Source organism: Oryzias latipes, chromosome 13, assembly GCF_053564925.1.
Source record: "Oryzias latipes strain Hd-rR chromosome 13, Olatipes_Hd-rR_3.1".
Taxonomy (NCBI): domain Eukaryota; kingdom Metazoa; phylum Chordata; class Actinopteri; order Beloniformes; family Adrianichthyidae; genus Oryzias; species Oryzias latipes.
Genome location: NC_136249.1, coordinates 33,566,222 through 33,594,016, shown reverse-complemented (window position 1 = coordinate 33,594,016; position 27,795 = coordinate 33,566,222). Strand labels below are relative to the sequence as shown.

At 44.4% G+C, this 27,795-nt stretch overlaps 1 protein-coding gene across 4 annotated transcripts; it reads right to left on the bottom strand.

Moving 5' to 3' along the window:
• Window positions 1-54: 54 nt before the first annotated feature.
• On the bottom strand, window positions 55-27,709 carry rasgrp4 (RAS guanyl releasing protein 4). Of its 4 annotated transcripts, none has more exons than XM_011482207.4 (17): window positions 27,231-27,709; window positions 20,171-20,346; window positions 17,335-17,446; window positions 17,082-17,144; window positions 16,843-16,974; window positions 16,562-16,703; window positions 12,666-12,839; window positions 12,420-12,536; window positions 10,507-10,782; window positions 10,353-10,433; window positions 10,066-10,170; window positions 9,833-9,942; window positions 9,603-9,753; window positions 9,487-9,523; window positions 3,969-4,100; window positions 3,706-3,893; window positions 55-895 (listed from the first exon to the last, which is right to left on the bottom strand). In XM_011482207.4, the coding sequence occupies exons 1-17, from the start codon at window positions 27,245-27,247 to the stop codon at window positions 797-799; spliced, it is 2,112 nt and encodes a 703-aa protein (XP_011480509.1). In that variant the 5' UTR covers window positions 27,248-27,709; the 3' UTR covers window positions 55-796. The 4 variants fall into 4 exon arrangements, with proteins under 4 accessions (XP_011480509.1, XP_020563686.1, XP_078785809.1 ...); XM_020708027.2 differs by having other exon boundaries at window positions 16,843-16,970; XM_078929683.1 differs by lacking the exons at window positions 20,171-20,346; window positions 27,231-27,709 and adding an exon at window positions 19,478-19,496.
• Between the last annotated feature and the right edge of the window lie 86 nt (window positions 27,710-27,795).

Here is a 27,795-nt window from a genome sequence, read left to right as displayed (position 1 = left end):
CTTTGTTTCAAAATAAAAGCTTTTTAAACCAGCATGAACAGATGGATCGACACAAGCTTTTAATCTTTTATTTTTTCATCCGCTCTTCAGTTTGTTTCACAGATTTCTGTCAACATCTCTCAACAGCTTCTTCATTTTTTTTTTCATTCCCCATCTATGATGACAGAATCGGGCCCACGTGAGGCCCTCCCACCACCGCGCTTGGCAGTTCTTTTTGGGGTTTTGATCAAAACCCTTTTTTATTTACTGTTGAATACAATCTAATCCAGCTAAAAAAAAAGAGCTGCTTTGAAAGAGATTTATTCCTGTTTGTCACACACAGCTCCTGCGTTTCGATCAGAACGTCTTCCTCTGGTTTGTATATTCATTTCTTTAAAAAGTACCACAACAGAATTGCTCTTCTTTTCACCCAACAGCATGACCCAACCCAAAGCCGAGTAAATAAAAGCAGATTTTGTTTCGTCTTGGCCTCAGTCTCTTGAATTCATGTCCACAGTCTTAGCTGCCAAAGTGAAGTCTTTTATTTTCTGCCCTGAAAGGATCAAGAAAGAGTTTGAGATCTTTAGCACCAGAAATCCAAGACACACCAGCTCCACAAACAAACAGCCGTTCATAAATTATTGAGGAAATGTTTCTCCGAAGGTCGACGATCAAAAATCCACGGCTCAGCTGGACGGTCCAGGAAGTCTGTTCGGGAATGCTGGTGTTCCACAGCCAAAGAGTCCGAAATCTGATGAGTTTTAGTTCCGGTTTAGTCAGAAACACGGCGTCTTCGTCCGCGCACGGAGAGGTGCGCTCAGTCCGGCTCTCTGCTTTTGTCTTTGTGCAGGTCCATCTTCTGCAGCAGAGAAACTGGGATGGAGACTCCTCTGGTTCTCTGTGGCAGCGGGTTGACCTGCAGCACAAAACAACCTGCTGAACCTTCTGCATAGCTTCCAGTCCACCCTTAGAGCAGATGCATTCCAGCATCTGAGGAGCTTCAGAAAATGGTCAAAAGTAGGGGGGGTTGAAGGTCAGGAAGATTAATCTGTGCTTTTATTTTTGGTGATTCCTGACTTAGGCCTAAAGGCCTGTTCACACGGGACGATATTTGCCGACGTTTAACGCCTCGTGACTAAACAAAGGGCACCAATGTGAGTGTGCACACCGACGCGAAAAAACGCCACGCGTCAAAGCGTCACTTTTTAAAAAACGCCTCGGGTTCGTTTTTTTGGTTTGACGCGCTGCATCGAAAACTATACGACCAATGAGAATGGCGCTTTTGCACACGTGTCTGGAGCTTCTGAAGTTACAGTAAAACACAACTTGGGGGCGCTCAAACACAAAACTGCCTTGCTGAGCACACATACCAGCGAAGAAGATATATGCCAAGTGTTTTCATGTTTTCTTTGTTTGATTCTGACAATCCCGTAAATACTTGCTCTCTTCTTCTGAGTGAAAAGCGACTTTAAGAAGCGTAAAGTTGCGCAGCGCCACCTTGTGTACAGGAGTATTTCTGTTTACATTAAGCGCCATCTAATGTCAGGGAATGAAATTGCATGTTCACTCCACTCATCGTCAGCGAAAAACGCCTGGGTGTGAACACAAAAAACGTGGCGAATAACGCCTGGCGAATAAGGCCTGGCGAACATTCGTCCCGGTGTGTACGGGCCTTTAGTCACGACTGTCCTCATGGGTGGAACCGGGCGGTCTATGGGTGAATGACGGCCAAAACCAAATGGGCCTTGGGGGTGACCTTCATAAAATATCAAGGTCATAGGCCGTTCAGTGAGCCCGTAAATTAAAAAAGGTCCATGCACGCTTTTCCACGGGAGACAGGTGGTATCAAACAGACGTATGGGTAGGTAAAGGTGAAGTAGGTGAGACGCAGGTGTGTCCTATGATTTTTATCATTTCACAACCCCACTAAATCTAGCGGACTGTGCGAGGAGCCTGTTAGCGGCGTTTACGCCATGACCGTCTGCGCGTAACCTGACTGTGGAGCTGCGTTCACACTGCTATCGCCAACGCACCTTCAGGCGACCCCTTCCAATGAAAAGTCTATGTAAACACGCGTGAGTGCACGTTTCAGGCTTTCCTGTACACAACTTTTGCATTCACGGGTAGCTACACACATTTTTACGACTGATTTCGGGCTCTACATACAAAACAGTAGAGGTGGGATTATATAAGATCACTTCCTTCTGCTCCTTTTCAAGCAATAAATCAAGCTGTACTTGACTTTACTTAATGATCAATTCATTTAATTAAGCAAATGTGATTTAAGTGTCTTTTATTTTGTTTTATTTTCCGTTTTTTAAAATCTATGCATCATTTCTGTAATGAGTTTGATAAATCTGTGTACATTCTTTATTGCTTTGACTAGGATGCTTGAAATCAATCAATAAATCAAATCAAAGCGGCGGCCATTTAACGAGCGCTGAAAGTTAAATCAGGTTCCTATAAGTTTCTTCAAGTGAAATTTACGACCTTTTTAAAAATGAAGACTAATTTGTCAGCCTATTTCCCATTTGATTCATTTTTTCCTCTTTTAGATTGGAGGCCTTGATTCTTATCGTGCTGTCTGTGCCGTCATGCTTTGGTGGGCTTCTTTTTCTTTTCTTCTTTTTGGAACAGAAAGGTTTTTTTCTGTTCCATTAGTTTCTGAATTTTTTAATAGAAAATAGTATTTCGGGGCATCAAATTTTGCTGTTTGAAAATTCAAAGGTTTCAAAAATCTGATGAATCAGGAAAACGTCCGTACCCCAGCAGAAACCTGCATACACCTTGAACTTTGACCAATCAGGAACTTGGTACGGATGAACTCCCTTTTGAATCATGGAGGTGCCAACTGTTCAAATGTTGATCTCGGAGGAGACTTTACTATTTAATACTACCAAATCTGGTCGCTACCAAATCTGAGACCCTGATTGGTCAAAGTTCAACTGGTTTAACTTCAAACCCAAATTCAATGGCTCTTGCTCGTTTCAGCTTTTCATCGGAAGTGGCTGCTTGAACGCCTAGCTTGAGACGCGCCCGCGCTCCTCTTAAGATGCAGTCTCTCCTCTCTACGATCCTCCACGGGTGCGGAGGCAACCTGAAGACCTGCAGCGCCTGTACGGGTCAACCCCCCCCGCTCGGGTGCATGTGACCGCAGCTTTACGCTGCAGTAAACTTTTACATATCCGCCCGTAAACCTGATCATCAATGTTATGTCCCAGGACGTTTTTCTTTTTGTGGTTCTCCTTGCAAATATCAGTGTCCAGGAGGAAGTCCCGCCTGGAGTCACACCTGCTATAAAAGGTACCAGGAAGAAGACCCAGGGAGGCTCGTTTGACATCTCCCACCTCTCCCAAAACCAGCTATATGGAGTTTAGAGTTGTTATTTTGGGCTGGGTCCACTCTGAAGTAAATACTCTTATAGTCCAATCAAAATAAATTCTCTTAACCTGCTTTAAGTGTGCTGGCTTTTGAGACTGGAGAGGAGATGGCGCCTCATTTTTGTGTTGCGTCCTCTTTGGGACACTAAACAGGGGGGGTGGGGGGGGGGGTAACAATCAACCAGCCTTTAAATAAAAAAGAAAAGCAGATTTTTGGTCTGTTTTTAGTTTGCGCTTCCTCTCTTGAAATCAGGACGCTTTTTGTTGAAGACTTCGAATCAAACGTACTTTTGGGAAAATGTTTTGAAAGAGTCCTCAGCCTGGTCTGTTTCGGGTTCCTTCTCACCCTTCTTTCTGGAGATGCATGGACAACAAAGTTGAGGCGCTCTCCCCGTTTGTCCCTCTCGGGCGTCCAGACCCCTGGTTCCGTCTGAGTGGAGCGGTCCGACAGCATCGAGTCATCTGTGTTGTTCCCCCTGCTGCTGTTTTCAGTCTCGTTGCTTTGGGGGAAAACGAAGGTCTCGTCCTCGGAGCCTGACAGGAAAGGTGAGAGGCCCGGTGAGGTCGCATCTCGGCACCGTTGTGTTTGGGATGGGATGAAATACTCACTCCAGCTGTTGCCCTTTGCCTTGGAGTCAGGGGCAGGGGTGCAGGGACAGGAGCCGCTGGTGTTTTTGTGTTTCTTCAGGCACTCCATCCTCACCAGGTCTCTGCAGTGTTTGTGACAGTTGATGCCACAGTCTGGGGCAACAAGGGAGGAAATGCTCAGACATGCCGGTTCCAAGGCTTTACTGATGCGCTTCAACTTTATTGTTTCACACAGTTTTACCCTCTTTGATTCACTAGTTGAAAAAGTCTTCTTCTTTTTTATTTGAGGGTTTATAATTCATTTAAAAAGATGTTTTTCAGCGAGAAATAAACACATTCAGTGAAAAAGCAGCAGAACAAACGTCTTGCTTTGTTCTTGAGAGCAAACGTCTTTCAGGTCAGGACATTTGGTTTTTTTATGAGAAGCTGGAGAACATGACTTCTGAGAAGTCTGCAGTCGCTCTTCCGCTGCAGCGCACGTGTTGATGCACAACGCCGAGCAACAACAGAACCGACAGTTGGCGAGGTCGCCGAAGACCAACCCCAAAACCTTTTAGGGCTTTTAACATGTTTCTGTGGCATTTTTCTGATGATGGATATTGATTGATATTTATGAGGAGAATTAGGATTAAAATGGCATTTCTGTGAATCAGGAGCAGACGGGAAAAAATCGTATTGATGATGTAAATAAAAGACGTCTGGGAACGCTTTGGAAACACATCAAAAGGCAAGCACAGCTACAAACTACACTTGACAAAAGGTCAAAACAAATTAAAACAGAAAACAAGATTTTTTTGTTTTTTCTTTGGTTATAAGTGAAATAATCTGCCAATAGAAATAGAAGAATTTGTCTCAGTAAGATTTCCACAATAATTGACCCTTTAAAGCCAAAATAATATTGATTTTAGCTCTAAACATCCCTATTTAGGTCTGCTTCTTGGAAATATTATCTCTTAAAATAAGCATGTTCGGTCAAAAAAGCGAGTTTTGTTCTCTGTAACCCATGTGCTATCTTAGGCACTTTACCATTGGGAGTTGGGTCATCTAGACCCACTAGACAGTGCTCTGAACCTTTTTTCTTCAATGATTTGTGATCTTCACTGGTGTCCATGGATTACATGAAATCCTCTCCACCTTTATCCACCTTTGTCATGGTAGGGAGAACATGTCAATGTAAGGGTGGGGTCATCTAAGGTAGCACAAGGGTTAAGTTGTATTTTTACCCACACCTCCCAGATATGTCCTATGTTAACAACAGTCTGAAAATCATCCTAAAATAAGACTAAAATAACAAATGTCAACAAACTTTCTCCAGATGAATCTGATTTTTTTTTTTGGTGTCCCGCTAACCACCCGGAAATATGACTTCTGCTTAAATATATGATGTAGAGTCACATGAACTTCTTTCATCACAGATGTTGCTTAAAATTGGATGTTTTCAAGATAGAATGACTCAAAAGTGCTTTGTAAAACCTGGTTTATTTGTAGTGCAGTCTCATTTTATCACAACTGCACTAAATCTGGCTTCATCTTGACATTCTGGTCACGTGTGAACACCTCCTGGACCGTCAGAACCACTGTTTTATGGTTTGAAAAATGGCGGAAATGCATGTGAATGTTCAGAGGTTGAGAGATACCGTCTAGATATAGTCGGGCTCACCTCCACACATAGCCTGGGCTCTGAAACTCAGTCCTTAGAGAGGGGTTGCAATTTCTACCACTCTGGAGTTGCTCATGGTGAGAGGCGGCGGGCTAGTGTGGGCTTACCCGTGAGCCCCCATTTTAGCCGCCAAGTGTTGGAGTTCCCCCAAGTGGACGAGAGGGTCATGTCCCTCCGCCTTCGGGTGGGGGACAGGTCTCTGACTGTGGTTTTGGCTTACAGGCCGAACAGCAGTTTAGAGTACCTGGCCTTCTTGGTGTCTCTCAAAGGGGTACTGGAAAGTGCCCCAACAGGGGACTCCATTGTCCTCCTGAAGGGCTTCAATGCCCATGTGGGCAATGACAGTGTGACCTGGAGGGGTGTGATTGGTAGGAACGGTCTTCCCGATCTGAACCAGAGTGGTGTTTTGTTACTGGACTTCTGTGCTCGTCATAGTTTGTCCATAACGAACACCATGTAGGAGCACAAGGGTGTCCATCAATTCAGGTGGCATCAGGAGACCCTAGGCAGGAAGTCAATGATCGACTTTGTAGTTGTATCAGGCGACCTTCGGCCTTGTGTCTTGGACACTTGGGTAAAGAGAGGGGCAGAGCTGTCCACCGATCACTACCTGGTGGTGAGCTGGATTTGCTGGTGGGGAAGGAGGCCGGAGAGACCAGGGAGACCCAAACGCACTGTGATGGTCTGCTAGGAACATCTGGCTGAGCCCTCCCTCAGGGAAGTCTATAACTCCCACATCTGGGAGAACTTCAAACAGGTACCGAGGGAGGTTGGGGACATTGGTTCATGACCAGAAAAGGGTAGTTTGCCCTCTCTCTGTGGGTGGGGTGTCCCCACTCCAGGAGGAGGAGTTTAAATATATTGGGGTCTTGTTCACAAGTGAGGGAAGACTGGAGCATGAGATAGTCCGGAGCCCTCCTGGACGCCTCCCTGGGGAGGTATTCCGTGCATGTCCCACTGGGCGGAGGCCCCGGGGAAGACCCAGGACACGGTGGACAGACTACCTCACTCGGCTGGCCTGGGAACGCCTCGGGGTCCCCCCAGAGGAGCTGGAGGAAGTGGCCTGGGAGAAGGAAGTCTGGGCATCTTTGCTTAGACTGCTGCCCCCACGCCCCGGTTCCGGAAAAGCGGAGGACGATGGATGGATGGCACTAAATGTTTTTTTGCTGCTTGTGTTTGGTCAACTTAGGTTTTACTTTAATTACACAGACTTAAATTACTGAGTTGATTTCTCGTTTCTCTTCAAAGAAACAAACATTTGAATGAAGTTCATTAAAAAATTGTTTTTTCCTGTTTTTTCTGTCCCATTGAATGCTTTTAACCTGCTTTTATTTTGAATAACTTTTTTAGCTTTATTTAGTTCCTCTGGTTCTCATTCAAAGTAAAAAGTCGACATATTTATTTAATTTGCTGACAGAGTTGAAGGTTTCTCTTCTGAGTTGTCATGTTACAGCACATCAGCTCTGGTATCAGTGATTAACACTATGAGATCTTCTATTCTTTCAGAGCTCACGTTGTAATTCAAAGGATATTCTAAAGAAAGTAACTAAAAGTACTCATGTAACGCATTTCAACTTTTAGAGGCTGATATTGTGCGATAAGGTACATAACGGTTTTCCGGTTCGACAGTAAACTCTGCATTCTTCTCCAAGTGACATGTGAAACCATTGGCCTGTCAGCCCAGCTCAAAACTGGAGCAGGAAATTGTTGGTAAACAAGTAAACAAAACAAAGGAATTACAGTTTGGCAGTGGTCCAGTCATCCAGGCATGGTCCAGAACTTCATCTCATAAAGTGGAACTAAATACTTCTAAGTGACTAAAACGGGATCAACATCAATTTTTTTGATTGAGGCTAAAAATGGTCGACGCAAATCTGACTCGCGTAAATTGTCGAGATCTTAGATCGTTAAGTCGACCCGTGCAGAGAAAATGCTTTTTCTACACGAATGCTGCAGGTCGTAGTGAACACATATACAACACAGTAGGGTTAAGTAAGGGGGAATTAGGTGAGACGCAGACGGGTTGTACAGATGTTTGGTTTTTTTTCAACCCCCCCCAAATCCTGCGGACTGCATACGGAGTGGAATTGAGGAAATTAGATCCAATTTGTGTGGTCAACTCTTTGGCTGTGTCCGAATTCCCCCCCAGCTTCTACATAGTGCACTATGTAGCGCGTTAGCCATTTTGTAGTGCTGTCCGAATCTACAATTCCAAAATCAACTGAACTAGAAGTGCCCTAGTGTAGCTCGATGCTCACTAGATCTGTGAATCTAGACCACAATGCAATTCGTTGGAACAAATTTTGCCCAAAAAATGTATTATTTTAATAAACCATCAACGTTTTTGTCTTCAGAACACAGTGGACTCATAAATAATTGTCTTAAGAAAATCTCATTTCAACTAGATTTTGACTTTGTGAATTCGATGACGTCATATCAACCAAAAAAATAAATAAATAAAGTGGTGATCATGGTGTTTGAATTGCTTTTAAAATTCAGGGCACTACATAGTAGCACTATATAGTTTTATGGTAGTTAGGGGTTAGAGAGGGAATTCAGACACAACCTTAATGTATTACGGGCTTCCAGCAATTGTGTGCGGTTAGAAAAGGGCCAGTACTCGCACCTTAAGGCCGTGTCGCACAGCCACTGCGCAAATTCTGCGCATATCGCATGGATTGAAATTGGTCATACGCGAATCTGACTGGAAGTTTACGGGAGATTTTCACAGATGCATCACAAATGAACCACGCTAAAACCACAGAAGTCGATAAACCACGCAAAGAACACATCAATCTACTTGGAACATGAACCGTGTGTGATTGTTGCGCTGTTTATTTGCAATTCAATCGTGTTTTTTGTGTCAATTACGTCACTCGAATGTGATATGTGCAGCGTATACGTGATGAAGTTATGTATCAGTGGTACACGCATGTATAGTCAGTTGGACATCCGTGGAACTGCCGTGGAAAGACACAAATTTGCATACACATCTCCCAAAAATTACGCAAAATTGCGTAAGATTTACGTAAAAATTGCATTTAAACTACGTGAAATAAGCGTGTAATTCTCAACCCACTAAAAAATTATGAACAGCTAAAAAGCCGAATTCACATAAAAACCCGTCAGCCGAAACCCTCGACGGACATCTGCGCAAATCGACAAACGCAAGAAACATTTGTGAATGACGTGTAGCATGCATGGACCACGAAAGACCAAAATGTCATACGTGGAAAATGCAGAAAATGTAGGTAGTAGCTGTGTGACACGGCCTTTACTGACAATATGTTGCATAAGCACACAGCAGTAGCCGTATGTCACGTATGTAACGTCCATCAGCCTTACCAACACTTCATGACACTCACACTCACATAATGGTACGTTCCACTTTTATGGCGTCCTTTGCCGTGGCCGTACGAGCCTCAAGGGACCTGTTAGACACACTTAAGATGCAGCCGCTCCTCCACGACCCCCACAGACCCAAACAACCTAAAAACCTGCAGCACCTGACTAAGGCTTAAGTCAGTTTAGTGTTCAAGTTGAAAAACTATTTTACGGACTTTCATTGGTCTAATGGAGCCTTTTTTCTTAGACTAAATGTAAACATTTTGAAGCGCTCTGACTTAGAAAGTTGGATTTTTCTGCTTCAACTTTCTTCTTCATTTCGTCTTCATACATCTGTCTCTCTCTGCACTTCTTCATGTCTTTGTTTTTTTTTTAGTTTGGTCCCTTTTCTCCTAATAATTGTGAAGCTTCAGAATGCAGGAAAAAGGTCAGAACACGCAGGAAAACGCGACCTCACGCAAATGAACGTCTTTTCGCAACAGATTCTCTGGGCCTTCCCGTCAAAGGTTAATCACGTGTCCTCTGTTTCCTCACCTTTACAGTGGTATCCTTGTTTAATGACACCCCAGAGCTGGAAGAAGGAAAAGGTCAGAGGTCAGGTTTAGGCTTGGAGGAGGTGTCGACTCTTTCACCGAATGAGGCGGACTCACAAAGCCGCCGCAGGTGTCGCAGAAGGTTGGCCGCTTGTAGGTGATTTCGTGGAAGTTGTGGGCGTCGTTGAAGTTGTAGCCCAGCTTGGCACACACCGACATTCCCCTCATGAAGTAAGAGGTGATTTCCTCGCGGCTGATCTGCCCCTCCCTGCGCAGAAGAACACGTGCTGGAGCAAAAGGCGGGAAGGTGACGGTGAAGGTCGGGCGTTTCCTGAGGCCTCCCTCACCTGTCAGTTTCTTGAGTGCAGAAGGAGAAGGGGAAGTTGGAGGCGATCTTTTCAAACTCCTCCAGTGAAATGTAGCCCTCCTGGTGGGGGTCGTAGTTTTTCATGATGGACTGCAGGGGGCAGCAGAGCGACAGGAGCTCCATCAGAGACCACAGTTCTGCTTTATTTTGGCCCAACAATGAGGAAGTGAAAGTAAAAGGCGGCGGCTGCGGCTTCAGGCGTCGCAAACTCACATCGACCATCTGCTTGACGTGTTTGGAGATGGTGTCGGGGTCCAGCCTCGGGGTGACCCCTGACCCCCACTCTGCCACCACTGGGGCTTTGACTGGAGCTGCAGGCTGGATCAACACAAGCAGCCATGAGGCCCAGAGGAAAGAACACACCCACCACATGACACACCTCCCCAACGTACGGCGCTTTGATGTGCTCCAGCAGAGAGCTGGAGCGTCTGTTTCGATGATGTTACACCCACAGAGAACAAAACAAAGCCAGCCAAGAGCGCACCGGTCGACCTTCTCACCTGAATCTTGGGGTTCTTGGGTTCCTTGGTGTATGAGAGCTCATAGATCTCATCCTCGGTGTAGTACAAATCTAGAGAGAGCTGTAGGAACGCGAGAACACGAGTCAGGACGCTCTGTAGCTCCAGAGATCCTGAAAGCAAAGGTTTTTTGTACCGTGAGCAGATGCAGAAGGTCTTTGTTGGCCTCGAACGGCGGCTTGCAACTGTGGATGGCCAGCAGGTCGTTGATGTTGCTGTACAGGTGCTGCAGCTTGCTCAGGTTGATCTTCTCCTCCTCGATGTAGTCCGGCATGGCCTCATTGAGCGAGATCAGGTCTTTCAAGTGGACGCCCAGGATGGGGACCTTGAAGCCTTTGCAGTCGTTGTAAACCCGGCGGTAGTTGCTGTAGTTGCTGCGCGAGGAGAGCAACTCTGTCATCTCACTCAGAGCCTGCAGGGAGATCAACAGAGGAGAGGAGAAGTCGAGGACTTCCTGTTCATCTGAGCTTTCATCTCCATTTCTCACGGAACCTGCGAGCCACCAGTTTCAGTGTTTTCCTGAACTGAAGCCTGTTTTTTAGAAAAAGCACACAGTAGCAGGTAAAAAAGCCGTCAGCAGGCGGTTTACAACCTGCAACTACCCATACGAGTTCTGCACAGTCCCATAGGCATGCATTCTAATCATCTATATTATTGGGTTGGTTGTAAAGTCCATCTCTAAACAGGTTCCAGCTTTGACGCGTCTCCTTAAATGGCCCCGAAGGCTTTGTGTGGGTTATTTTCAGGCGTTAATCTGCAGAAACTGAGCCCTGTTTGTGATCAGCTTCTCTGGTTTACAGATTCAGAGTAAAATGTATTAATTTCTGAAAATAGTCTCAAACTTTCCAGTCTTGACTGGAATCAAAAATGTGACCGTTTCAGCCGGTAGAGGGGAGCAGGTCAGTAAAATATGAACAGGGCAGATTATTCAGATTATTTCCAAATATAAAGCATTTAAAAATAAAATATAACACATTTAAGGGAAAAACTGTACATTATGATGAAAAAATATACCTTAAAATTTGCTGGAAAAGACAGACTTTTGAAATAAGGTACAACAATTAGATATTTCCTGTTAGAAAGCCTCATTTGAAACAATCTGACCCTCTGAGGACGTTTTGGCAAAATCATTCAGTTTATATAAGCAAAAAAACGAGAGACCTTTGTCATGTTTGGTTTGTGTTTATCACGAACAGGGGCTTTAATGGATCAACGTTGACATCACTCTGCCTCTAGCCTCAAACCCCCAACCTAACATTAGCGGTGCAACAAAAATGGCGAGCAATGTCGGAGAAATCCAGCCGTAAAGTTTAGATCCAGATTCCAGCTCAGACGAGGAGAACAAAGACGTTCATGGATCTATTTGTCTGCAAGCGCGTGATCAGAATGGAGCAAAGCAGGGAGCTGGTGGCTCAGCAAAGCAGCTTCTACGTAATTAATACAATCTTTTTTCATCTCAATGATTCAAATAAAGAAATAGTCAGAAATTATATAATAATTTTCATAAATATGATCAAATAAAATACCACTAGAACATGTTAAAGACGCCAAAAACATGTGGGGATGGGTCTTTTAGGCACATAATCCGGTTTATACTGCCCTCTCCTGACAGAAGCTGTGCAACTACAGCTATTTGACACGACTTCCTCACATTTCTTTTGAGTAAAAATGCAAAGGAGGCTTTTTGTGATTTACAGCAAATTGCTTCACCTTTAAAAGCACAAGATAAAACATGAGCTCAGCTTTGAGAGCGACATTCAGAGCATCAGAAGTTGAATGTATTGTATTGAACTTTGTGCTTTGAAATGGATTTAGTTAAGATGCACTTTCTGTATGAATGTTTCTCATAAAGGAATGGCAAAATAAAAGACAAAAACATAATAATCTTAGGTTAACATTGTGAAAGGTTGCTCTAGTTTTTCATCAAATACCTCATTAGTTCTGCGAACTGTTAAGATGCTAAAGACAGAAATAGGAGGCAAATCCAACATTTTCAAACCCCAGGAGTGTTCAGCACCAACTCAAGGTTGTGTGTAATATTTCAAATACCTTAGTGACGTCGGGGGGCAGCAGGTTAGACGTGTCTTTGAGGCGAGAGATTGAACTGTGACAGAGGCCTCCAGTTACGGCCATTAGAGTGTTAAAGTTTTGCAGAGATCTCAGTTTCTGCAGAGGAAAAGGCAAAGTAAATAACTGCAGGGCGAGGACGGGAGCACATGAAATCATGTGCTCGGCAGTACAGTCAGAGTTCCCGGGCTGCCGCCGGGGGCGGCTCTGCACCAGCAGAGGGTTTACCTGGGCCACATGGATGAACTTGGTGAAGACCTGGGCTCTCTGCTGGGCCGTGTGTCTGCTGAGGATCATCAGCTGGACCCACTGGGAGACGCCGTTGCACATCATGACCGACCGCTCCAGGGCGGGGTTGTCTCTGACCGAACCTCGCACCACGTAGCTGCGGTAGTCCATGAACTGGAGAAAAAAAAAAACACACACACACAAAAGAGATGTCCAATTGGAAAATAAAACAAAAGATCAAAACACAACACAGAAATGACCCCGTCGTTATTCACAAACGCGTTAGTGACCAAAACCATTTACTAGTACCGTATAAATAAGGAGGGAATGGAAGTTTTTCATCATTAAATGTATTTTTTTGGGATTGTTCCACTAAAAAGCTGTGAGAAAACTTAAAAACAAATCAGAAACAGAACCAGAATAGCTGCATTGTCATCGTACAGGTACCACCAGATTTAGCAGCAGGTCCCTCGTGCAAAAAGACTGCCAGAACAAGAAATGTGGGGGAAAATTCTGCCTGAATTTAGAACCGTCTCTGATGACCTGCATCGCCTCACAGTGGACATCAGGTGCTGGACACTACCTTTATGTCTCGGCAGAGAGCAGCCAGTCGGTTGGTTGGGCTGTTCTTGGGTCATTGTTGCAGGAAATTTGAGAGGTTGTTAACATTCATTATCAAGTCACCAGTTTTGTCTCCAGTCCGTCACATTTAAAGCCTAAACTGTCCTTACAGGTGGACACGGACCGTCTGTGGGTGACAAATGGTCCAACCTGTACGGGACACGCGGGTGGTCTTCACGAAAGGTCAAGGCCATAGACCGCTCAGTGTACCAGGAGAGGGTCATGCAGGTTTTTTTTCCACAGTAATGGCGCAGGTAAGTAAAGGTCAGCAGGTGTGTTTTACTTTTTTTAGTTCTTTTAACTCCCCCAAAATCCCTCCCCACGCTCGAGGAGCCAGGTAGTGTCGTTCATGTGAAATACGTGCACACTCCTGACTGTTAGAAATGAGGAAATCAGATAATCAGAGTGCAGTTTGTGTGCACACCCCGTGCGTGCAACCTTTAGGCTGTCAGCGCTCACACCTTACTAAAGACGAAAATGTGGCGTAAGGACACCGTACGACAGCATCACACGCACCCAAAAGTGTGTTTGACTTCCATTTGCCGTATGTATACTTCACGATCCACCTATCACTACACGACAATGGTACGTTCCGTACGAGCCTCGAGGGAACTCCCCTTAACGTGAGCCGCTCCCCTCCAGACCATCCAAAAACCTGCAGTACCCGTACAAGTAAGGCTTTTCTTTCATAGGAGGCTAAATTGTCTTAAACAGTTTTCCGTTATAAAGAAGTGACAAATTGGAGTCAAATTGGAGACTCTTTTGGGATGTATAAGAGAGCCAGGTTAATTTTCACAGCTCTTTAACCACTTAAAACAAAGCAAAACATCTTTCACAATAAAAATGTCACAATCCACAGAGTAAAAAAAAAAAAACCTTATCAACTCGTGAAAAATTGGTTTAGGGTTATGAAAAATTAAAATTCACACCCAAAAATGTAAAAGCAAAACAGATTTTGCTCATTGTTGAAATCAACACGGAGATTATTTTCTTTAAACATGTCGATCCAGCTGCAGATTCCACGTAAACATTAAGGTAAATAAACCATAAGAAACATTCGTGTCGATGCCACAGGAAGCCCTTTTTTTTAAGAGGTGAGCTAACAGGAAACGCTAGCTCCCACTGAGCAGATGTGAAACCTGTAAGGCTGGACTTTCATGGATTTTAATAGCTAGTTTTTAATTGTGTTGAAAAAAAAAACTTTTTCGTTTTCGACGGTCCTAAGAGTTGAACCTTATAAAACGGCTTATAAAAGCAAATCTACGGTGGCCCTGAAGATCCCGATCATCAAGAAAAGAAAAAAAAAAACAACGTTACAATTTAGAAAAATACATAAATTCAGAAACCAAAACTTGAAAAACAAATTTGAAAAAAACATTTCGGAAAAGAAAAGTAATTTCCAAAAAAACAAAACGAAATGTTAAAAAATGCAATGACAAACCGAATAAAGGAAGATCGCTGATTGGATGATGACGTCCAGCATCGCTTTGTGGTTAAAATGGTGGAAAAACGTCATCATCCAATCAGCGATCTTCCTTTTTTCGGTTTGTCATTGCATTTTTTAACATTTCGTTTTGTTTTTTTGGAAATTACTTTTCTTTTCCAAAATGTTTCATGATTTTATGCTGTGGAATTATGTTTCGTTTTCTAAAATACATCGCTGTTTTTTAAAAATGTGTTTTAATTGTTGTTTTGATCTTTATAGTGTTTTTGCGTCGAGTGATCTATTGCTGGGATCTGAACTTCAGGGCCACCGTACAAACCCCGTCCATCCACTCTTTTCTTGTCTTTTCATCTATTTTCACAGAACACCGAAGAGTTTCCGCTGCCTCGAGGACGTGACACGCTGCTCCATCGCAGGCCTTGCGTTCACTCTGAAACTTTTGAAAATATCTGAGCATTCTGTAAATATAACTAACAGTTGATTTTAGACGAAAAGGTGGAACATTCCTTGTGCATTTGTTGTGAATCTCTTACACAGACTCACAGATAAAAACCAGTTTGACAATAATGTTGACAGTAAACTCTGAAGGGACTCAGCTGGACGGACAGCACATGTGTGTCCCCATGTTTATGGTAAAGACTGAACTCAGCTGCCTTAACGCTTTGAACTCTTTTGCATTCCTCATTACCTTATTATACTTTTTTATACTTTTTTTTTTTATCATTAACTTCCCCAAGAGCCGTGACGACGAGCGACCCCCAAGCTGAGACACAGGGGCGGGGGCAGCCCGTTCAACCATTTATTGGTTTAACTGGGATAAATATATTGATATTTGTTGCTATTGGTTTATTTTCCAAGTAATTCTGGTGCTCTACAAATAAACTAACATTTTAGCAGGAGAGAGTTCATGTGGAAAATTTCCCATTTTTCAGACGTTCGTGTGTGTTTTTTTCCAAACTGGACGGGCATTTTCCGATTATTCCAGCACCGCACGAACGCAGCATTTCTCTAAATTTGCGTTTTGGCCAGAGGGACATCAACCCATCGGCGCAACCGGCGCTAAAATAAAAACAAAAGCCACACATCTTGAAAAAAATACTCCAAAATGTTCTGTTTTAGAAGATTTGAGTCAAAGTTTTAGTGTGTTTTGGCCCAGATTCCATGTTATTAGGCGGATTTGCATTTGCTCCTTGAGTCAAACAGTATGCCCACCCCTGCACTAAAGTCCCTAGAAGTTGAAGGCTTCCTTTAAAAAAAAAAAAAATTGGTAGTTTAATAGCTTAACATGTTTTGGGTTTTGTAGTTTACTAAATCTGGTAATGATTTCTTCAAACTAATCATAGTCATATTATTCATAAAAAGCTCCCTGTTCTGGTTATGGGAATTCGCAGAATTAGCTTGCTTACGTTTATGGTCCATATTTCAGGAACCAACCAATAAAACATTTGGGCGACAAACAGAAACCTGGTGATGCCTCATTAGGTAAAGTCAAACTAAGGTTGTGTCTGAATTCCTTCACTTCTCACTACATGGTGCACTTTCCAGTGAGTTTGCCATTTTTCAGAGATGTCCAAATGGACATTTCCATAATCGAGTGCCCTGGAAATGTCCCAGAAGTCTCTGCGAAAAACTAGTGTCCATCAAAGGTCACTGGATTGGCGAATATAGACCACAATGCATTGTGTTTTCATTCATTTATTTTGCAAGTTTTCATGATCAGAAGATTTATAAATAATCAAAAATCCAGCGCACTAGCTTCTCCCGCTCTAAATAGTGTTTTAGTAGTGAGGGATTAGGGGGGGAATTCGGACACAGCCTTTGTGAAACTTACTGAAACGTTACAGAAGTTCTTAAATTCCAGGTAACTGAGATGTTCCGCCATCTCGTCTGGCTCCATGTGGTCGAAGATCAGAGACACCTTCCTCTTCTTCACACATGGCGAGGGGGCCTGGGAGATGTTCACGCGAGGGTTTCTGGGAAACCCGATCAGAGAAACGGGACAAAAATAGACAAATGTTCTGTTTAGGGGAAAACTTGTTGAAGTTGTCTCCACGCGAGCCAACGGCTGCTCCGTCGCTGCATGGGGGCGACTCAACTGACAACATGACTCACGAGCAGGAGGTGTCGATGAAATGCGAGTGGATCTTCTCTCTGTCCAACTGCACCAGAGCCCACAGGTCCCCCATGGTCTGCTCCAGGAGGGGGTCCACCTCAAACACGGCTGGGAACTGGCTAATCCACTGCCTTGCCCCGAAGCAGAAGACAAAACATGTTTACTACTCGCGGGCAGAGCAGGACACCTGTCCGGTGGTGCTCCGTCTGTCCGCGCCGCGCCCGGTGACCTTACTCACCTGACAAGGTGGCAGATCTGCGCCCGCCTGCTTCCCCTTTTGTCGGAGGGACAATCCTTGTAAGTGAGGTAAAGAGTCAAGGATGGAAACAACCTGTTGGTTGTGAGCAAGGGTATAACCTACAAATCTGCTTTGCAGGAGGCCAAAACAAAGCCATGCCTGTTTCCTGATCTGATTAATCAACAGGAACATGTGACTGGAGGCAGTTCAGCAGCGGAGCCCGGGTGCCATGCTGAGCAGCAGGGAAGGATATAGAGCAAGAAGTTTCTGGGCAAACATCTGAGACGGCACCACCCAGCTGTGCATCATTAGGGTCATGTGGACCAACTGGGAGCCTCTTGGGCTGGAAATCTTTCCCTCCGAATCTGCAGTGGAAACACAGCATGCATTTGTTCAGCCATTTCAAGAGCTCCCAGACAGATTGTGGATCCCTGGGTCCTGCAGCTGTAACTTTGGCGCATTAGTACGTGAGGCAGACTGTGTGGAGAAAACATACTTGGGCTTGTTGTGGTTTGTCAATAAATGCATCCAAATTTTCGGGGCTGATTGCATCACAAAGAGACTAAACGTGTTCGTCAGACACTGCCAAATAAAATCCCCGTCTGAGGTTTTCATTTGGAGAAAAAAATGGATGAACCCTCTTAGCTCCATAAAGGTTGTTGCATGAAAGCAGAAAAATGGTTATTAAGAGGCGAGACTTGAACTTCCTGTTTGCTGCAAATTTGCAAATGCAAATAAATACAGTTAAACCAGTTTACCAGTTAGCCTCTAGTTATTACACAACAGTCAGTTCTCCCTCACCGCAATTTAGAGAAACCAACATCGTCTGATTTCAAAGTGTTGTTTCATGTCTGCACTTGGATTTAGCATCACGTGTTACCATCCTTCTGTTCATATTCACCTACAGATTACACGGAACATTGTTCTTGAATGGGGTGGGAGACCCTGAAACTTTAGCTTTATTTTTTAACGTGCATACTCAATGGCCCTGTGGTACAGTGATCACCCTGAGACTGGGACGTCGGGAGTTCAAATCCACAGGTGAGTTATCTTCTTCAGCTTTTACCTGCAGGGGTCGCCACAGTGAATCAGCTTCCTCCATCTGTCCTCTGCATCCTCTCCTGTATCCAGAAACCTCCTCCTTGGTCTTCCTCTGGACCTCTAGCAGCTCTACACTCAGCATCCTTCTACCGATAGATTCGCCGTCTCTCCTCTGGACATGTCCCAACCATCTCAGTCTGGCATTATCTCCAAAACCTCTAACATGAGCCGTCCCTCTGATTTCCCTCCCAAAGAGAACCTCAGCATCTTCATCACTGCTACCTCCAGCTCTGCTTCCTGTCTTTTCCTCAGTGCCTCTGGGCCCAACAACATGGCTGCTCTCACCACACTTTTCTACACTTTTGAGCTGAAACTCTTCTTTTCTCCACACATTCCAACCTGCTTGCACTCGCGTCTTCACTTAATCAAGTACAGTCCAGGATTAAATGCTACATTGAGAATGATCAACACACATGAACGCTCCGTTATGAAAATGAAGGGGTTAAACATACATTTAAAGGTCGTCCAGCCTGCTATCAAAACGTTTTAATTATTGTTCCATCGCATTTGTGGGCAGACACAACTTTTTAAATTGGATTTTTTTCAATCTTAGTTTAAATGAGTGCGTTAGTAAAGTGTGTCTTTGATTGACAGGTGGGCGGACTCGATAAAACTGTCACTTCTCTTTATTCTGCCCATTTTGGGATAACAGCTGAGCTGGGCGGAGTTAATGCAAGTCAACATGGCTGATCCACTAAGGCCTGGTTTGCATTTCATAGTGACATGTAACCGCTTGGGTCGCGTTGGCCACAAGGTCATCGGAAGGTCATTCACGATTGAAATTTTAAGCCCGTAGCACAATAGCATTCATTTGATGCCATTTAACCTATACCTTTTCTTTGAGTGAATAGAAGACGCAATGGCCAATAAAACTCATCCCATGTTTCTGAAGTTAAGGTCGCCATTACTGGATTTTGAATACGAGAGGGATTGGACGTAATTTTCTTTCTGATGCAGTTCCAAAACATTAAAAAAAGCGACGTTTTCACAGCACATTTACTTTCTAAAGCAGCTAACTTCTGCTATATTCGATGGAGTTACAGAGCCAGTGGTAGTTCTTTTTTAATTTAACTATTATTTTAAAGTATACTTATTTAAGGCTTTTAAAATACAAAAGCAATAAATAAACCTGATGTACCACCTACCTTGTCTGCACCATTAATTACAAAACTTATTTGTATGGATGCAAACATCTTCAGATATGAAAAAGGACAAAATAATCTTTATATACTGCTTATAAAACACAGAATTGCAAAGAAATCTATAGCTACATCCCTATAAATAAAATACTAAACCACTGCAATGCTGGACACAATTGCGTCATCAGGTGTGTAATCGCAGACAGTCGTAGGCAAATCCGCCCAACCATAGTACGGACCAGACGCACGATTGTGGTAGAGGCGCCGTACGATTGATGCGATGGCCGATCGCTATGAAGTATGAACCTGGCACAAGGCTGTCCGAATTCCCACACTACTCCCCAACGCCTAAAAGATTTTATCACCATACAGTACCCTGGATTTCAACGTAATCTGGACACCTGCTCCCTCTAGTGGAAGGATGCTGCACTGCGGGGCAGAAAGCTTGCTTCAAATTATATCCAATGGGTTTTTCAGGAAAGTTTGGATCGTACTGAGACAGGGGTCTCAGAAATGTGTGTATGAAAAATAATCAGAATGGTTATAAATAGCTGTTTGCGTTTTATTAAGTCTGAGACTCATTCATGTTGTGAAGAAATGTTTTACCTCCACACACAAACTCACACTGGAGCTTGCAAGAGCAAGAAGTGTTTCTGGGCTTTGGAGTCACAAACTGCACTGAGAGGAAGTCTTGAAAAAGAGGTAAAGAGGGTTTGTAAACTATCTGGCTTCTGCAGCCAAACGCAACAAAGGCTGATTGTGAGGGTTGCCCTTTATCTCCCTTTCCCTGGCCGCTCTGTTACATAAGCCCGTGTTGATGAAGAGCGGAGACACATGACAGAGACGGACCGATGCAGTGCAGGCAGCGCTGTATGAGCTCATCCAGGCTGGCCGCGGTGGGGCTGGGAGCGGGGCTGGGGCTCTGCAGCACCCTGCTGATGTCCTGAGGACTGGGGCATGTGTTCCTCCTCCGCTGGACCGCCTTCCTGCCCCTCTGCACCCCGGGAGTCTCCACATTGGATTTCCTGAGGACAGGAAGCACAGACACAGAGCATGAGCTGCCTTAGAACGTGTGTGATGAGATGAGGCGATGCAGGTCAGCTTCTGAGGAAAAAGGTTGCTCCTCACATCTGATAAGGAGCTCCTCTCTGCACTGACTTGAGGTGTCAGGCAGAAGCAGAACAGCTGAGCGAGTGTCTGTCTGTCAGCCACAAGCAGACAATTACATTCTTGTGTTTCATGTTTGCCCCCGCCACAATTTGTGCCTTTGACCACACAGAAGTCTATCTTTGACAGATTCAAGTTTATGCTCACACCTTTGGCAGATGCTGGACCTCAAACCTTTTTGATTTTGGTTGTTTCAAGATTAAATCTATGCTTCCTCTTTAGATCTGGGGTGTAGTTGTGCAACTTCTGACTGTATTTCACAATAAAATTCAGAAAAACACAACTTTTACAAAACAATTAAGATTAAAAAACCCAAAAAGGGTTTGATTTCCACTTTTTCTGTTGAGGAAACCTATTGCACCACATTCTTTTTACCGAAACTGACAGCAGCACGTGTGCAACCTTTCTCTAAAAGACACTAGCTGCTTCGCCCAATGGTGAGGGTTTTGCAACGCTGCGAAACCATCGGCCGCTGTGCTGTAACTAAAAAAGTGACATTACCAGGAAATGCTCTGAGTTCAAAGAACTGGCAGAGAAGTTCCTTGAACGGCCAGACCTACATCCCCTTCTGCTAACCTGCGAGCGCAGCTCATTTCCCCAGCCTTCTCACACACGCGCGGGCCTCACAACGCAGCAGACGGCCATTTTCCAGCCCAATCAGACTCTCTGGTTGATGTAAAACAAACACACTCATGCAGGCGCAGCGGGTGGCTCTCAGCGTGTATTTATGCCGCCAGCAGCCCGCATGTGCAGCTTCGACGCCACCTCCCCCCCCGCTGGAGTCCGACCGGCGCTGACCCTGAGCCCTGCACCCTCGCAGGGCAGGTGGCTGCTTTTCTGCTGAGCCACAAAACTGCGCCGTCGGCCTCCTGAATCGCGACCGTCGACACGGCGTGTGCACGCGTGAGGGCAGGTGGGTCTCACAGGCCGACACCGCCGGCCATCACCAGACAAAGCTCAGAATCTGCACATCTGAAGCTTCTAGGATGGGACTTCCACGGTCTGTTTGCATCGGCACATCTTTCTACGACAATCTGCAAAGTCTTTTGAGAGCTGAAGAAGACACTGAAGTGCTGCAGTTCTGAAAGTGGAACCCTCCTCCCCTTACTTTCTCAGCTCCATCACGCATGTCTATCCCTTTGAGGAAGTCAAGCATCAAGTGTTTCTTGCGCCCAGTCATTTTCTCCAGGCCCAGGAAGGCCGCGCTGCTGCTTTGTTCACGATGGACTTTCCCTGCGCAGTTTCGGGCCGCGCTGATGAGTCACGTTGGCGGTTTGACGGATGTGTTTCTGTTTTTCTGTCCCTGCAGGTAGCAGTGGGCCCCCTCACTGTACAAACTGTGGTCATCGAGTGAACCGACAACAGAAAAACAAGAAGCTGCCGTGGGTTGTTTGTTGTCAGTGTCCCTCTTCTTCTCTTCGTTCTTGTCCTTCGTCAGTCTGTGTTTTCAGAACGTTTCGTTTGCTTTTCTCTTCCCACAGTCACCGACTGCTTGACCAGAGAGGCGTTTTATTCATCTGTTGGGTTCATTTTTGATCGTTTCACCGCGAAACATAAAGCACATCTGATTTCCTTATGAATCCTTCCACTCCTTTTTCCTGGAAGTTTCAGCTTCTTTGAGTTTCTTCTTGAGTTTAGACAACAAACTCCACTGCCAGGGAAATGTAGTTATTACTACGGATTGTTTAAAATTGTTTCAGAGAATTGGGTATTCTTAAATTCCTTTGAAAGGTTGGCAGCCATGAGTTTTAAATCGAAATCCACGTTCTTGTTTCTGATGAAAATGGTGTTTTTAACGTGTTCTGGTTGCATTTTGCTGATGATGGAGACCATGCATTAAGAAAATGAAGCCTAAAATGGCATTTCTGAGGATTTCTTTGTTCAAATCGTTAAGAATTGTTATCAAGTCAAATTCATTGAATCAAATATCTTCTGTGACAGAAAGAGAGCAGGAAAGAGAGTGTAAACAAAGAGCTCTCACTTCTTGTAGTTGTATTTCTTATGAACTCCTGCCGCTCTGCAGGAACTATGTCCTAAAAAAAGACAGGTTTTTTGGGGATTTTGGCTGAAAACGGCATCATCATAATAATAAATCTCACTCTGGGAACGCTTTGAAAATAGATCAACAGGTGATCGGAGTGGACCTTAAATGAAGATGTTTTTTGGATTAGATAAACAACTTTTTGTTTAAATGCTTTGCCACGTTTAATTTACATTTTTTCTTAAAAGCACATTTAACAATGGATCAATTGAAGCAGCAAAGCAGCGTTTCTTTACTGCATATATAAAACATAAACATATATAATTACATATATTAATTGAATGTCTAACTCTCCAAAGTTGATACATCCTTGTATTAATGTATAACTGCTGATTGTTTGGTTTTGTGCATTTTCATGCTTTGTTTGCTTGAAATAAACAATTTCAGATCAAAAAAATCAAATATAGAGTTTTTATAACATGATTTTCAACTACTTCATCTCACGTTTGACTGTTTTTAGTTCATATGTATGAGAAGCACATGGATGACAGCCAAGTCCTGCCTTCCGCTTCTAATCTAATTGCTAAAATGTTTTAGCGTTGACACCCTTGTCAAAAATGACACAAATCTGACTTTTTTCTTGGAATATTCTCCAGTGGTTTTTCCGTTCCAAGTGATGAAATTAGGTGGAGTTAAACGGTACGATGGGAATTAGCGAGAGAGCGCGGTTTGAAACAAAAACGTACTTAAAGTACGTCCAGCGTGTCAAAACCTTTTCAATGTTCAACTTTTTTTCCCCCTCAAATTCCTGCTTTTGTTAGCTTTTTGCTTTATTGAGTCGTGTTTTTGACTGGCAGGTGGGCGGAGTCAACAAAACTCATTTTTCTTTGTCCTACACATTTTTTTGCATAACAGCTGAGGTGGGCGGAGTTATGGCAGGTCAATACGGCTGACCCACTTGTGTCAGAAATCCCTCACTACTCCGTAAAAAGATGTTACAGTTTGGGACGATCTGGTGCCCTGGATCCTAACGTAATTCGGACTCATGCTCACGCTTCTTATTTTTCATTTAATGGCTAGTAAAGTAAAAACATTCATTTATTTCGAATGAATGTTTTTTGCCAAAGTAAATTTTTTTTAAGAAAGATCAATCAAATGCATTGCATTGTGGTCAATATTTGCTAATGTAGTGAGCATCGATGCACTCAGGTTTTTCGTAGAGACCTTGAAGTTTCCAGAAACTTTGGAATTGTAGATTTGGACATCCCGAAAAAACGTTGAGCGCCCGATATAGTGCACAATATTGTGCGGATATACACGAATGAAAGTTGGTCATACCTGAATATACTTGGAAAATGAGAAAAGATGCAAAAAAAAACGTGAATTGCGTGAAATTTACACGAATCACAGATGAACGATGTTAAAACCATGGAAAAGGTACGAATAAACCACGCAAAGACCAAGTAAACAAACATTAAAAAGAGGAACCGTGCGTGATTGTTGCGCTGTTTATGTCTCTATATCGCCGAATACGCAATACAAAAGTTCTACATTGTTGCTCCATGCATGATAAGTCCGTTAGACACAAATTTGCCCAAATCACGCACAAGTGTGTAAGATTTCCGTAAAAGTTGCGTATATACTACATTAATAATGAGTAAACGGCCTAATTCGCAACCGACCAAAAATATGGAAACAGCTCAAAAAATCTCCGTCAACTGTCGACGGACATCTGCGCACAAATGGACAAATCCAAGAAACATTTATGAATTACGTATATAACGCATGTTTCTCGAAAAAATTCAGACGGGGAAAATGCGCAAAATAAATGTAGGTAGTGGTTGTGTGACACGGATTTTAGGTTAAATCCTGTTCACCGGTTTGCCCGGTGGTCCTAAATGAACTGTGGCGTCATGCAGCCCAGAGTTTTTCTCTTCTATTGGAGGAAATTCTTTTCCACTTTAAGTTGAATGAAGTTTCTGTTTTGCGTCAAACATTATCTTTTTCTTGTTAAAGGTCTGTCGTGTTCTCATGAGGTTCGGCTGTGGGACTCAAACCTGCGACGCTCAGCTCCACGGGCTGAGGTCTCTGTGAGGTCACTGGGCCTCTCTTTTCTGGTAACATTCTGTTCGGCGGTGACGCTCCGCCAAAGCCTGTGGCTTTGTGTCCCTTTCTGGGTGCCCTTTAGAGCCGGTCGGCTCGGTTGGGGTGAATCTCCCCTGCTGTCGGAGGCCGTTTCAAACGCGCTGACGGGGAAATGTTCTTCACGTCTAAACGCCATCAGGGAAATCCCCCCCCCCCGCAGAGTGCTGAGCAGGTAGCAGCGTGAATGTCAGAGCTCTGCTCTCTGTGGTCTGTTGTCACAGCGGCCTGCAAAGACATGCAAATCCGAGAACAGAGGCGCCGCTGTCAGGATTTGCATTTTACTTTTTAATAACTGGGAGGCTAAAAATGACTCCAGTGTGTGCGTGGGAGGACGGTCCACACACCAGTCCTCTTTCCTCTTCCGCCAACCTTTTTCTATAGAAACCTTTCAGGAAGCAGCTTTCCTCTTTTTGACCCCCCCCCCACACACTTTTCCCATCCTGGTCAGGACTCCTGGCTGCTGATCCCCTCTCCCTCCCTCTGTGCTGGAGGGATATGCAAATTCCTTTCTTTCTTTCCTTAATTGATTAATTAAAGGCCAGGCTCTTTGAAGGCCTCGCTTGTGTGCTCCCCCCCCCGCCCCCATCCCCCCTCCATCACAGCCGGCCTTGTTCCCCCCCTGCATGATGGGGACACTTTTTTTTTCTTTTTAAAGGCTCCATAATCGTTGCAGCGAACATCGTTCAGGCCTGCAGATTTGTTTGGATGTGTAAACGGTCAACAGCCTGACTTTCTGGACACTCTGTTGCACAAACATGGGGGCGAAGGGGGGGGGTGTTTTTCCCACTCGCTGTGCCCGCTCAGGTGGGCCGCCTTTAACTCGGAAAGCACACACGTCTATGTCAACTTTTTTACTCTCGTTCCAGGCAATCTGATAAGAGCTGTGGCCACAACTGCAGCAGCAGCGAGCAGCAGCTGCTGAAAACCACAGCCAGTGTTTATCTGATGAAAATCAAAGGCGAGCTGACTCACAAAAAAATAACATTCAGCAACGCAACAAAGAAGCAGAGAGTGAAGATCTGAGGCCGACACGCGTCAGGTCAGAGGTCAGCTGTGTCTGTGCCTGACACAGACCCACTTCAGTTAGCGGGACACAAGTTTGATGGCTTTTAGCAGAAACAACAACGATGCTGCCTGAAGATCCTCACACCTAACTGCAGCTTCAGTGCAATATCACTGCAACATCACTGCAACTTCACTGCAATATCACTGCAACCTCACTGCAACTTCACTGCGATATCACTGCAACATCACTGCAACTTCACTGCAATATCACTGCAACTTCGCCGTAACTTCACAGCAACTTCACTGCAGCTTCACTGCAATATCACTGCAACTTCACTGCAAATTCACTGTAATATCACTGCAACTTCACTGCAATATCACTGCAACTTCACTGTAACTTCATTGTAACCTCACTGCAACTTCACTGCAATATCACTGCAACTTCACTGTAACTTCACTGCAACTTCACTGTAACATCACTGCAACTTCAGTGCAACATCACTGCAATATCATTGCAACTTCACTGCAATATCATTGCAACTTCACTGCAACTTCACTGCAATATCACTGCAACTTTGCCGTAACATCACAGCAACATAACTGCGATATCATTGCAGCTTCATTGCAACATCACTGCAACTTCAGTGCAACATCACTGCAACACAATTGCAATATCACTGCAACTTCAGTGCAACAACACTGCAACACAATTGCAATACAACTGCAACATCACTGCAATATCACTGCAACTTCGCCGTAACTTCACAGCAACATAACTGCAATATCATTGCAGCTTCATTGCAACATCACTGCAATTTCAATGCAACATCACTGCAACACAATTGCAATATCAATGCAACTTCAGTGCAACAACACTGCAACACAATTGCAATATCACTGCAACTTCACTGCAACTTTACACAACCTCACTGCAGTTTCAGTGCAACTTCACTGCAACATCACAACAATATCACTGCAACTTCCCCCGCAATTTTACTGCAACTTCACACAACTTCACTGCAGCTTCAATGTGTCTTTACAACAAATTTACTTCAACATCACTGCAACTTCCCTGCAATTTTACAGCAACTTCACTGCAACTTCTTTAATTCACCTTTACTGCATCTAACTCTGTTGTATTGTAACTTCACTATAGCTTAACTGCATTTTTTTTACAGCTTATTAGGTTTCAATGCAACTTCAAAGCAAATTTCGAGCAATGAATCAGTTGTCTCACATTTACTGCCACTTGATGTATTTCATTGCAATTTTACTTCAGGCTCCTGCAACATCCTGCTACTTTCTTGTCACTTCAATGCAACTTTACAGTAGCTTCACTTCAGAGCAAATTCATTGCAGCTTTACTGCAACTTACTGTATTTCATTGCAACTTCACTTTACCCTCACTGCAATGTTACAACAACTTTACTGAAACTCTAGAGGGAATCGTTGCATTTTAAACAGCAGCTTCCATTTACTCCAGGTTACTGCTTTTCATTGTTACTTCCCTGCAATACAACTGGAACTTTAATGCAACTTCGGAGCAGATTCAGTGCAACTTCACCGTAATTTCCCCGCAGTTTCATTTTGACAGCACCTTCTGTTCTTTACCTCTTGGGTTTGTTCATTGCAGAGATCCTCTCCTCCTCCACTGTCGCTCTGCACGGGCATCTGAGCGTGTCTCTACAGCTCCATGCTGGACCCCACTCCTCCTTCTGTTTCTCCTCCTATGGGCCCGGGACAGCAGCAGCAGCAGCAGCGGCAGCAGCAGCGGGCACAGCACAGAGAGCTGCTGTGGTTGAGGGTCTGCTCACATAGCAGCCGTGGACTGAAACTCCTCGCCTGCTCTCTTTGGCTGTCACTTGGCCCTCCTCGCTCTCCCTCCCTTCTGTTCTGCGCGTGTTTCTGAGGAGGCCTATCAACCACAGATCAGCAGCTCTCAACGCTGCAGCTTCCTGCTCTGCTGCAGAGCTTCGCAGGCAAAGACGGCCGCTCAGGCCCGGTCCCCTCAGCACAAACAAGTCAGCATCTTAAATGGAGGAACTGGCTCCGGCAGATAGGGGAACTCACGCCAGTTTCTGTTTGTGTGTGCATGGGGAGGTGGAGGTGGGGGGAGGTGACACCAGTAAAGGAGGAGAGGAGGTGACATTAGCACAGCAGGCCACACCTCAACGGC